Genomic DNA, 13,698 nt, shown 5'->3' on the forward strand with positions numbered 1-13,698 from the left:
CACAACACAGGTTATTTTTTGAGAAGGTGGTTGAGGAAGCTTTTCTAATTTTTACTAGTAACAAAAAACGTACAAGGCTAAATATATAAATAGTTTTAGACTGGTTACAAACTTGCACCAAGTGCTCAGCACTGAAACTATAGACAGGCCCATGTCTTTATTTTTAAAACTCTTGTTATCTACATATTTTTGCACATAATCTGTTGTGCAGTCTAGTACAGTTACACAAATGCCTGCTACTGGTTTATTAGCCAAAGCCTGGAGCATTTTGTTGTAAAGGCCATGAGCATGACCAAACACATTTTTCTAAGCTAAAATCAGATCCTCCCAAGTCATTCAGTCAACCACACAGTCCTGTGTCTCCCAGTGCAGCCACTACAGGACCAGCACTCCCAGTCCAGGCCTCAGTGTCCACTCTCATGTCGTCCAAATCTTTTTTTATTCCTTCGCTTTGCCTGAGATGGATGCTTAATACATGCAATTTATAAAAAGAAATAGAGTAATTAACTGTATGTGGAGTTTAATTAATTTGTTCTTCTCTTTAATTTGTTTTTGTTAATTAAATACAGTATGGAGTGCTAATTGAAGAATGTTATTTTTATATTACATTTTCGTATCAGCCCTTATATTAGAAGTATTTTGGATTGATAAGATGCATTCAATTTGTTAGTCAGTTTAATTTTCTTTCATACATTTTAAGATGAAGTAAATTGTGCTCATGTTCTTCAGTTGCAGACTCTGTGAAACTATCTTGTGCTATGTAATAGATGAGGTGTTTTAAAAATGGTTGCATCTGCAGGAAGCATCACACTTCTAGGTAAACTCCAGATTTGAAGCTACACACATGGTGCTGTTGCAATGAAATACGAAACAGTGTCACTTTTAATATTCCTATCCACAGAATGTACCAGGATAATGATCAATGTGCAAATTCACTGCTGTACATTGCCAATCCATAAAGAAAATAATGAAAAGAAGGGCTGATAAATTCTAATAGAAATAAAAGCCTCTCTTGTGTGTGAGGGCAGAGGGCAGAATGGAGCGCCAGCGATGTGTGAATGATTCAGGTTGTTTATTAGTCATACCAGAAAGAGATGCTTTCTGTAATACAGGAAGTAGGAGTGGTGGTGTTACGGGTCTATGTTGTGTATTATTTGTTCCAGAGAACAAACCGTTAACAACAAGGTCACCTTATGTGTGTGTGATGAACTTTTCCAATGTCTAGGACAGGAACTGTGAATGTGAACCGTATTAATTGCTCTACGTGTCCTTGTCTGTGTTAGTAGGAATACGTGCATTTGCACATGTTGATGAGTTGCTGAGCTTAGTCGAGGGGAGAACGTGTGTGTGTGTGCGTGCGTGTGTGTGTGTGTGTGTGTGTGAGAGAGACTGTATTTAGCTTGTAATCTTGCATCAGTGAGTGTGCCTGATCCTGTGCCAGCCTTTTACTTTCTCTCATTTTGGGTGTATATTACCGTGGCAGATTATTCCAATTATATTGTGTTTTTGTAGAAGTGTGTGTGTGTGTGTGTGTGTGACAATGAATAAAAGACGACGGGGAAAGACTGAGACATCGAGAACGAGTGAGAGAGGGCCAGCGAGTACGAGAATGACTGTGGAAATTCCCAATGACTACACAAGAACAGCCTATTTTCAACAAACAGCCAAACAGCCGCATTCTCCTGTCTCTCTCTCTCTCTCTCTCTCTCTCTCTCTCTCTCTTTCGGTCTCTGTCTCTCTCTCCCTGTCTCTATGTCTCTCTCTCTCTCTCTCTTTCTGTCTCTGTCTCTGTCTCTCTCTCCCTGTCTCCTATGTCTCTGTCTCTCTCTCTCTCTCTCTCTCTCTTCTCTCTCTCTCTCTCTCTCTCTCTCTCTTCTGTCTCTGTCTCTGTCTCTCTCTCCCTGTCTCTATGTCTCTGTCTCTCTCTCTCTCTCTCTCTCCTCTCTCCCTGTCTCTCTCTCTCTCCCTGTCTCCTCTCTGTCTCTCTCTCTCTCTGTCTCTCGCTCTCGCTCTCTGTCTCTCTCTCCCTCTCTCTCTCTCTCTCTCTCTCTCTCTCTACCTCTCTTTCTCTCTGTCTCTCTCTCTCTCTCTCTTTCTCTCACTCATGTTGTAGGGTGACCTCACTCAGGCCACTGCCAGCCTTTTCCCTCCCGATGGAAGTCAAAATAAATGCTGTGTTGCTGTTACGATCCAACGTTGAACATGCAGAATCAAGCCTGTAATGCATATCGTGAGAAAGCTACCCTGTCGCATGTCGAAGTAGCTGGAGGGAGTACAATGGAGAGATCAGGCGACCTGGACTGTGTGTGTGTGTGTGTGCGTGATCGAGAGAAAGCCTTTTTTGTGTCTGCATTCATTTGAAATTAAAGACATGTATGCCTCATTAAAGGCAGACCTTTTGGATACTGGAGTACGAGTACGAGACACATTAAAGCGACTGACCTTGGATGTTTATCTTTCTTCCTTTCATTCTTTCTATTGTCCTTTTGATCAAATTTACTTTTTTTGCTAACCCTTTACTTTAAAAGAGTAAACTAACCCATAGGCTTGTGCCAATTGCCGATCAGATTGTATATTGACGATTGAAGCTATGATGGAATCTGTGTCCTATTATGCATTTAGAAATGTGGTACGTCCACCAGCTGAGCCCCGTTAATCAGCACGAGTAACGAGTGAATTTTAAATCCTTAATTACAAACCAGTTTTCCGCCTCTTTTCAATGGATCTGACACCCCGCATCTCCGTTCTCCATATGCCTACTCACCACAACTTTGTTCAGCGCTCCATAATAGTAGTTAACATAATGGACATGATTTGGATTCTGATATTAAAAATAAGATAATAATGTTAAACAGAACATGATGCTGTGACATTGTCGCACAAACACACAGACCTTTAAAGGAGAGCTGTTGTTTGAATAAAGGAACATTGCTATTGAATTGATTTTGATGTTAAAGGTTTGATTATTTCAAAACTCATTAAAAAATATCCCTTAATAAAAGGCGTTCTGTGAGGTAACTCCCCACACCCCCTCCGACTCCCGCCGCCCCCTGGTGATCGGATCGCTTCTCACCGATTGGACGGTTTGAAAATAGAAATGATCGCCCAACCCTATTAACCCACTATTTAAGTGTTATCATACTCACACAAGGTTAACCAGATTACATCTTAATCTCACATGTGCTTGCCCAGGATTACCTGGGAAATAAATCAATGCTCATCATAACTCATAAATGATAAGGTCTCTTAAAAGAAAAGTAATCATGTCCTTTATTTTTATGAAGCAGTCATGTTAGTTATGTTGTTGCTCTGGTTTTAAACTAGTGGATAACAAATGTTAGGATTTTATGTTTTGAGTATACAAACGTACATGGACACGCTTGCATGCACACTCTAGTGGATGAGGCAGGAGAGCATAGGTAAGATTTTGAGCCAACGTGATAGCCAGTGCAGTGTAGACACTTCCGGGTATGACGTCATTTTTATTCTCAGCCATTTTTGATTATGAGGATAATAAATGACCACCTGTCTTTTGTGTCTCCTTCTTCCTTTCCAGCCTGCAATACAGAGGACAGAAGGACAAGGAGAAGGAAGAGCCGAGAAAGACAAGAAAAGGAGTGCCTTAGAAGTAAAGAAAGAGGAGCGCCACAGAATCTGCACTTTGTGAACAGTGAAGAAGAGATGAGACCATTAAAGAAACACAGAGGGCGTTCTCCCCCGTTAACGAGAGGCAGAGGGGGGAGAAGGAGAGGGGGCTCTCAGCCCCTCCATGAGAAAGACCCCAAAAGAGTCAAGAGGGAGACGCTCGTCAAAACCACACAGCATACACCCAACACTCCCACACGCAAACAGACCCCGCCAGCAGCCGCCAACTCTAACAAAGAACCAATCACAAACAGTAATAACCCCACGAGGGAGGAGTCTACTGAGCTGAGGAAACCTGTGGAGTCAGTTGAGAAAGAAGGAAAGAAGGCAGAAGAAAATACCGAAAAGGAGAAGATAGTGGACACAAATAGAAATAGTGCTGTGTCCACTGATACCGTAGCATTTCCTCCCTCTGCCCCGACGCCACTCTCCACAGCCACACCCCCTCCGGCCACCAATCACGGCCCCATTTTAGGCTCAGTCTCTAGTAGGAAAACGGCCACATTTAAGGCTCGTGTACCCAAGAAAAAATACACATATGAGCACTTTGCTAACAACGCAAGTGCCCTGACTACCATCACTACCTCCAGCCCTGCACTCATACTCAACAGTTACTGCAATATTAACAGCAGAATCAGTGGTAGTGTGAATACACCCAATAATATTTTCAAGAGTAGTAACAATATTAGTAATAGCATTTATAAAAGCATCAATAGTAGTACTAAAAGTAACACTACAAGTGGTATTAACAACATGACTAACAGTAGTGCTGGGAGCCATAATACTTTTATCAATAGCAGTAATAATAGAAGTAATAATTGCTCAGGTAATCTGCCATCAGTGCTAACTGTGGAGAGTAAAGCAACAGAAGCAAACCATTTTGTTTCCACGGAGGATAAAGCTTTCAGGACCGCAGAATCCCAGGAAAAAGATTCCCAAGCTGGGGAAAATGAGTCAGAGGGGGCCCCTAACTCAGTGCGATCCTCATCCACCGACACAGCTAGTGAGCACTCAGCTGACCTGGACTCGATGGAAGCAACAGGACCAAGCCTTCATCAAAAGAACTCCCACTACCCTGCTCCTCTTCATAACTCGCACCATAAAGAGGCCAGTCTTTCAGAGGGACTAGCTGAAGCTCTGGCCAAAGGCATGAAAAACCAGAGAGTTCTTGCTCGCCAGATAAAGAGCACCATGGAGAGTGGAGTCGGGGCTACAGGGGACAGAGGGGTGAAGGGGATTGACTCGTGTTCTTTATCACCTGTGTTCAGACCAGGGGTGGTGCGTAAGGTGAGTGGAGAAACAGTTGAAGTCCAGCTCCAAGGAGAGGAGACCCTTGTTAAATACCCTTTCCATGGTGGAACCGTGATGGCATCACCATCAGGGGCTGAGAACACTGTGGAGTTCATTTTGGACGCCCCCCCACCTGGCCTGGCACCTGTGGCTGGCAGGACCCAAGTGTGTGTGCCCTTTGGTGGAGAGGAGGGGGGTCCTCTTCTGTACAGAGAGGGGGTTGTCATTCAGGTGGACCCCCACCCCGGTGTGTCATTTCCTTACCAAGTGCTCCTGAGTGAAGACAGAGAGACTATTGACAATGGAGGGGTGGGGGAAGAGAAAAGGAAAGCTCAGGCTGTGTGGGTGTCCCGACAAAGTCTGAGGCTGCTCACCCCTCCCTGGGAGGTCCCACATTTGGATGGTGGGAGGGCCAAGGAAAGAGAGCGAGAGAGGGAAAGGGAGGAGAGGGAGCGGAGAGAGGAGATGGAGGTTGAGAGGGAAGTGTGCCAGTTGAGTATTGGGATGGGGGTGCTGGGAGGGGGAGCAAGGTTGGGCCATGGTTTTTCACATGAAGGGGTTGCAGGAGGGCATCCCTATGGAAACGCACCTCCACCACCCCATTCATCCACTGTGACGTCTAGCGTAGCTGGCAGCACAGTTCATGGCTGCGGAGATAACTATTCTGACAGAGAGAGAGAGAAACAGCCAAACACTCCAGAAGAGGACGTTGAGGTATCTCATTTTAACATGGCCCTCAATGTTGGTCCCAAGCCAAACGCTGGGACCTCCCAGCACAGAAACATCATCTCCAAGTCTAGTTGCTACCCCCCCTCCTCACCCCAACTCTCTGTGGTGCGAACTCTGGGACCCCCACACCTCCCCACCCTTGCTAGTCCACAGCCACCCTGTTCCCCTGCCTTACTAGGGTCTGAAATGAACAACACCACTCCAAACCTACCTCCATCAAAGACCCCTCCCACAACTACTCCCACTTCTGCTGGGGGTTCCTCTACCTCCTCTCGCTCCAGGACTCCACTCTCATTGGCTCAGCAGAAATACAAGAAGGGCGATGTGGTGTGCACCCCTAATGGTATCCGTAAGAAGTTCAACGGTAAGCAGTGGAGGAGGCTGTGCTCCAGGGAGGGCTGTATGAAGGAGTCTCAGCGTCGAGGATACTGCTCAAGACACCTGTCCATGAGGACCAAAGAGATGGAGACATCAGGGGGGGGAGGAGGAGGCAGCAGCTCAGGAACAGTCACCCCTGACCTGCGGGGTAGAGCAAGCAGTGAGTTTGAGTGGGACGACACATCAAGAGAGAGCAGTGAGACCAGTAGCAGGGGAGACTCCAGACCCCGCTTGGTCCTCCCCTCCATCCTACCCCATGACCTGTCGTCACGCTTTGACTTCGATGAGTGTGAGGCCGCCACCATGCTTGTGTCATTAGGGAGCTCCCGCTCTGGGACCCCCTCCTTTTCTCCCATCTCCAACCAGTCGCCCTTCTCCCCTGCTCCCTCTCCCTCACCCTCCCCTCTGTTTGGCTTCAGGCCGGCCAACTTCTCCCCGATTACCGCCTCCCCGGTCCTGCAACATCGGAGGCACAGGCAGCCCAGCGGGACAGGGGGAGGAGGGGCAGGGGGCAGTAAGGTAACAACCCCAGCTGGAGGAGGAGAAAGGGAGAGACACACTTCAGGTATCCAGCACTCCTTTCACAGTAACTTGATGTTTACAGTCCCCATGAGCCCCAGCAAAAGAAAGCCTGACTGCACCTCTTCCACCGCCCCTCCCCTCACACCACCATGATTACACACCCAAGACAGAGTTGGAGCAGGGGGAGCTTAACAACTCTTTCAGGGTGCTGTCCCCCCAGACACCGGCTTCACATTCCCGCACACACACACCCACCTTCTCCAAACCCAGAGGAGTGACCACCCCCTCCTCCAGTAGGCCACCGTCCTCCTCTAATGTCTCCCCACCTCCTCTGCTGGTGTCCCCAACTCCTTCTCCTCTCACTCCCGATGGAGGGCCTCGTCGTGTGGTCCCTGTGTCTCAACAGGCCTTGCGGGACTCCCCTGTCATTGTGAGGAATCCCGAAGTCCCACTGGCAAAATTTACAGAGTGTCCCTTAGGAAGAGTAGGAGGAGGAGGGGGTGGAAACGAGGGAGAGACAGATACAACCTTATCTAAAGACATTAGCCTAACACCCCTCACCCCTCAGCCAATTCCAGGCCTCCAGGTTCCCGTCCCCACAGTAGCCAATGGCACCATCCTCTTACGGAGTCCAGCCCAAACTCTTGTGCTCGTGTCCCCGACAACATCCTCCCTGCCCACCACTGACACCCCTGCCACCCCCCTGCAGGCCCTGTCAGTTACCGTTAGCACAACAGTCACAGCTCCTGCTCCAAGTCACACGGACAGCTATGTGGGACGAGAGGAGAGCAGGGGGACGGGATTTGGGGGTGAGGTCCAGCAGCCAGTTCCCTGTCACCCTTCTCCCACCGCTCTGCTGCCCCTGATCCTCCCAGCTGAAAGCCTTCACCCTGCCCCACGAAAGGATATCATCATGGGACGTCCTGGCACAGGTGAGAATTGCTTCATACGCGTGGGTGTATTTTGAGTGTGAGGTCGGTGACATTGAAGAGAAACTATGAAGATTTTAGTTGCAATTTGTTAGAAAACAGGAAATATGTGGAATAAGCATATTAAATGCTGTATTCTGTGCACCTTTAGAAATACTCCAATTACATGATAAATATGTTTAGTCTTGTCGATAAGAAAATAATCTAGATTAGAACAGAACATTAATTTTTGTAAATGTATTCTATACATACAGTCAAATGTTTCCTTTAATAGTATTCTATACACTTTTTGAAATATCACTCAAATAAAACTTTATTCTTAATAACATACCCAATTGCAGCTCTGGACACACAAATGAAAAATCAAGGACACATTCTCCTTGATTTAATTTTTAATGAATCCCAGATTTTAGAACCTAAAATAATATTTTCTGCGTTGTGTGGCATAAATAGTTAGGGGCTCTCTGTTTTGTTTTCTCTGTGTAATATATATCTTATATTTTTTGTTTACAATTAAATTACATTATTACATATTCACTAAATTCAATTGGTATTAGAAATGTCTCTTTTTTTGGTAGTTTTCTGGCTCAGACAGGACTGAGGAGAAGCTCTGTTTACTGGCCTTGAACTAGCAGGTTAACGAGCATATTGAAGTATAATAGTAGTATTCTTACCGAGACTGCACAGAGAAATGTGGTGACAGTGCAGCTACGTCTTTAGAAAAGCACCAGAGGAGAAAGTGAAAAGAAATTGTTTATTAATGTGAACTTGGTTGAAGCTTCTGCAAGTGGCATACATATTTAAATAATTAGAAGACTACAAATGATGTGTAAATGTAGCTTTACGAGTTTCTCTTTTTATTTTTTACACACACACACACACACAGATTGAAAAAGGGAAATGTATTGAAGCCTTAATTTTAAAAGGACATTTTTCAGTTAAATAAAAAAGTAAATAGAAAGCAGCTTGCTTAGTTATTTGTTTCTTTCTATACATTTTTCAGATTATCAAATACCAGTCAACTATTAATATACAGTGTTGTATTTCATTCATCAAATAAATCTTATTCAGCTAAACAAACGTTCATTCATCAATCATCATCAAAGTATTAAAACATGTTTTTATTTAACGCAACTTGTTTGATAACACACAGTGTAATAGAGGCTTTGATTCACATTAGTGTGTGTGTGTGTGTGTGTGTGTGTGTGTGTGTGTGTGTGTGTGTGTGTGTGTGTGTGTGTGTGTGTGTGTGTGTGTGTGTGTGTGTGTGTGTGTGTGTGTGTGTGTGTGTGTTGATGCCCACATGCTGTTGTCCCATATGGCTTCTTCTAGTCGTCTGTCCACCATCCTCATGTCTGCTGATAAAACGAAACTAAATGCTAAAGCTGGTCACGTGACCCATGTAAGCCTTGAAACCTAAAATGCACGGGGTCAGGACTAGGCCTGTTGGAATATCACTGCTGATCACAATTGAAAAATCATTTCTCTGTATTCATGTATGTGTGCGTGTGTGAGAGAGAGAGAAATGTATGCACGAGTGTTATTGTGTTTTCTGTTGGGATTAGATTGTACGTTATACAGGATTAGCTTCGTCGATACTGGAGAGTCCCTCTTATATTCCAAGTCATTATAGACAGAGACTTCGTGGCTGAGTGGTAGCAATCAAACCTACACTATATAGACAACACGCGATGCAACAGCGATGGCTTTATAATGGAAAGGAACAGAGAAGTTCGATAGAAATCTAAAGAAAAAGAAAATAATTGAGGAGTGAAGACGTGTGGCTGCTTTGAATCTGTGCTGCACAAGAAATTAACATTTAAAGACGAAAGCAAAAGGGGGTTTGGAGAGAGTGGGCTACATGTATGTAGGCCAGTTTCCATCAACTTGTTTTTGATTTTGTGTTTTAGAGAGAGAGAGAAAAAAGGGGATTAGATCAGAAAGAGAATGCGGAATGCCTCAGAGAGGACGAGCGCGTACATGAAAGACGAAGAGGAGGATTTAACAGCAAGTTTTGTACAAATCTTGCAGTTGTTTGTTTCTTGAAAAGTCTGACCAACATGCCTATTATAAGTGTGTGTGTGTGACTTCCTGACCCTAGCGACTATTATCTTCTTACTCATTACAAACTATTTCCGCTGACTGTTGTGGATGTTCATGTGTTTGTTTGTTTATGAGTGACTCATGTAACGTTATAGTGAAACAAGGTGTGGGCAGCGTTCTTGGCCTCTAATACTGAGGTGGGTTTATTCTAAATCTGTGTGTGTGTGTGTGTGTGTGTGTGTGTGTGTGTGTGTGTGTGTGTGTGTGTGTGTGTGTGTAGCATATATGTTGTAAGTTTCAGTGTATTGTGTGGGTGTGTGAATAATTTATTTCTCCAGCTCCTGTGTTGGAAAATCCTGTTCTATAAAGTGTGTGTGAGAGAGTGTATGAGCATTATTCATCATCAGCTGAAAATAAGAGCCTTCTTCTCAGTTATATACGTACATATAGTATCAGTTAGTGTAATTCACTTCACCAGAGCCCTTTGCCCTCGATGTGTATGTACTTAACACTGTGTGGAATTTCACAAGTGTGACAGAGAAGTGGACAGGAAAGGGAACGCTGTCATTTTGAGTGTACGGTCCCTCCTCAGATCCCTGCTTTTTTTCTCAGCTGAAAGGACGCTGAATGGATGAATAGCATCTCTTTGTGTGAGTGTGTGTGTGTGTGTGTGTGTGTGTGTGTGTGCACGCTTGTCCCGTGTGCGTGTGTATTTATTTTAAAGATCTTTGAGCGAGGAGCACATGTGGGTGTTTTCAGTAGAGTTAGAAAGCATGTGTGAGCTTTTGCATATGGTCGTAGGAGAGTGAGAAATACGAGGGAAAGTAGGAAACACCGTGTGTGTGTGTGTGTGTGTGTGTGTGTGTGTGTGTGTGTGTGTGTGTGTGTGTGTGTGTGTGTGTGTGTGTGTGTGTGTGTGTGTGTGTGTGTGTGTGTGTGTGTGTGTGTGTGTGTGTGTGATCACACGTGTGGTATGTTTGTGTAGGTGTTGGTGTCTTCTTAACAGATTGTGGAATAAACCGTCAATTTTCTTTTAAAGGTTATTTTAGTGTTATTTATGTTTGTGTCAGAATATCTTATTATAAAAACTCTTGGCATTTATATATTCTCTGGAGTCATTGGGAATTGTTTAACAGAAACAAAAAGAAGTTGGCACTTTAAACCCTCTGGAGAAATAATGGGGACACTTCTTGATCTTGAAGTATAATTGCAAATACGATTCAGAGGACACTTTGAGTATCCGTGTAAATCTGATCATTTTTATGGCAAAAGTACACACGTTAGATATTGGTCAGAATGATGTTCATGTGAGTGTGAAAACAATGAACCCCAGATTATTTAAAATGATCGTAAGGACACATGCACTTATTCAGGGATGAGGAAAACTCTAGGATACATCAGGCCTTTTAATTAAACCGAACAATTAAATGCATAAATAAAATGTGCAAACTGAATGTTCAGTATGTTCCTGTGGTTGGTTGGAAACTTTAATTTCATCAGGACTGAATGAAATCACTGTGAAATATCTGGTATTTAATAAAAGGACAATATTTCAGCAAACCAATTTAGTTCTAACAGTTTTTAGATCTTAAGTGCAGATTTAATGTGTAAGAAGCCAAAGAGACCACGATACGTAAGACGAAGACAGGCTAATGCATTTCAATTCAGAGATGTGAGTTCCTGCTCTTCTGTCTGTTACATACATTATAATCCTACAAATACAAATACACAGTCACTGTTTTGTTTTTTAAATTCACACAGAAATGAGGCATCAATCGCCTGGCTCAGTTAAGCTCCTCAACTTGACTCTCACACACTTTTGAGACATGTGTGGATGTGTGGATGTGTGTATGTGTGTGTGTGTGTGCTCTCACACCTAAAATGTGCTAATTAGTAAGTCAATTAAAAGAGTCCCCGTAACTTCCTGTGAAATCAAAACTTTTATATGAACAGGCAATAAAAGGCGTTTACTCCAAGGTGGTGTGTGTGTGTGTGTGTGTGTGTGTGTGTGTGTGTGTGTGTGTGTGTGTGTGTGTGTGTGTGTGTGTGTGTGTGTGTGTGTGTGTGTGTGTGTGTGTGTGTGTGTGTGTGTGTGTGTGTGTGTGTGTGTGTGTGAGAGAGAGAGTGAGAGTGAGAGAGAGAGACCAAGTAACCAAGCGTCAATCATCGAGCACCGGATATGATGTGTGAGCGCCAAAATGTCTGTTGCCATGGCAACAAAGCAAACATCACACTGATGTAGGCTGCACATAACACAGATTATTCACAAATAGAAAAGGCTGCGTGTGTGTGTGTGTGTGTGTCTCACTTTCCACTGTGGAACCTTGACATGCTCACATGTGTTTACACACCAACATTTGGTTATTATTGGCGGCTCCTCTTCAGTCAACAGAAACGATGCTGGATAATCAGAGGGTTTCCTCTAAATAATTTAAGCAGTGAGTGAAGTGTTCCAGGTCAAATATCTTTAATATTTACAACAGCCATTTCTTCTCCTGTGTTCTATTATTTTTTTTAAAATTACAACCCCTTATTATAAGCCTTTATTTAGATAACATTTTATTTCTGTAGCATCCTTGAGTGGCAACTTCCCTCAATCTAGCTCTGAAGTCGGCGAGGAAAATGTGCACGGTGTCCTTTTTATAGAGAGGAGCTAGAGGACTTTGTTGCTGGAAAGATTTTAAATGTGTCTTGTTTTATTTTTCTCTTGTAAATCCCCGCTTCAACAGAAAACACTTCTCTGTATGTCCACGTACTGAACCCGCTCGGCATCTCACACATCGTGCTGCATGATTGAGTCTGTGAGCATAATTATTATTAGCATCATTGTTTCTTGAACAGAAAATCTTTTATCGCGCACTATTAGCATCTTAAATTAATGTTTTTCAATATTACTCGTATATCAATATCCCACAGTTTTAAATGATTGAAAGTACAATTACAATACAGCCGTTGTATATTATTAAGTGTGCATGATTCTCTATCTCTGTCTCTCTGTGTCGCTCGCGCACGCAATTTGTGCAACACTGAGTAAACATGTCACACTCCCTTAAGTACACGTGAACACACTTTTCTGCTGTTATTTTGCACTTGGATTTTTCTCTGCCCTCTTGCTTTCCTCCGTCTCGTTTTTAATTTTAATTTCTAAAAAATTATGCCACATTTGTTTTAACCCTTTGCTGCATCGCACTGCAGTGTTTTCGCTTCCCCTCCTCTCCACTTCTCCACTTCGCTCTCTTCATCCTGGTCTACCCGGATACGGATACCCGGGAATAACATCCCCACTCCCTCCCGCCCCTTCTTTACGTAACGCTTAAAGCCCTGCATATCCTCCCTGGCCATGGCAACAACCACATCTGGATCACACAGCCATCTAAACTGGCACCAAAGCACATGTGAAGCCCTCAAGACTTACTACAAAAGTCATGTGCAGTGATAATCCTATTTCCTAATAGGCGATGCATGCTTTTGGGAGATTCTCTAAATGCACTGGTGCAGTGGGACTCCTTAGTCTGAAGTGGCTGCAAGACTTTGACTGCATGCATGTAAAGTTAGACTAATATTCAGATCTGCTTCTTCGGGATCTCAGTTGAAAGCACATTCATAGTTTGCAGTAGATCACAGTTTTCATGTGTTCCTCACGATCCCAAAGTTTGGAATGAGAGGAGTTTTTAATTTAGCTCAGGAATGTATTTTCCTCTCATCCAATCCACTCTCCTCTTCTCCTTTCCTTGCATGTCTCCCTTCACAAGTCTTTGCACTGTTTTCTGCTGCTGCCTGTCTGTTGGCCATTTATCTGCAGGCTAGTAGTGCCCCCAGATGGCCAAACACATACATTACAAGTCCCCTCACACAGTTGCATGGAGGGATCTGGGTCTACACACACTGATCTGAAGTTTGCCTTTCATGTGTTTTCCACAATGCTAATTATTCGCTGTTGGGAAGAGAGAGTCAGGGAATCTGCATGTTTAGCCACGGAGTGTAAAGTGGGTTTTGTGGGCAACGAGATCTATTCAGTTCCCAGTAATATCCTTCTCAATACTCAGCTGTGCAGTCGTGTGACATTGAACAAAATAAGGAGCAGCAGTTTTTCAACATTAGCTGAAATAAGAACCCTGATCGAGTCCGGTGTCCTAAAAACAAATCTTCCGTTCCACTAAGC

General features: G+C 43.8%; 1 protein-coding gene across 1 annotated transcript in view; it reads left to right on the top strand.

The window, feature by feature from the left end:
• cicb (capicua transcriptional repressor b) overlaps positions 1 to 13,698 on the top strand; it is a 37,899-nt gene that overhangs the window by 3,560 nt on the left and 20,641 nt on the right. The window contains 2 exon segments of the mRNA XM_029450980.1: positions 3,557 to 6,678; positions 6,680 to 7,496. Of these exon segments, the coding sequence (XP_029306840.1) occupies positions 3,682 to 6,678; positions 6,680 to 7,496 (3,814 nt within the window). The 5' untranslated portion in view covers positions 3,557 to 3,681.

The sequence above is a fragment of the Cottoperca gobio genome, chromosome 16 (genome assembly GCF_900634415.1).
Source record: "Cottoperca gobio chromosome 16, fCotGob3.1, whole genome shotgun sequence".
In the NCBI taxonomy this organism is placed as follows: Eukaryota; Metazoa; Chordata; class Actinopteri; order Perciformes; family Bovichtidae; genus Cottoperca; species Cottoperca gobio.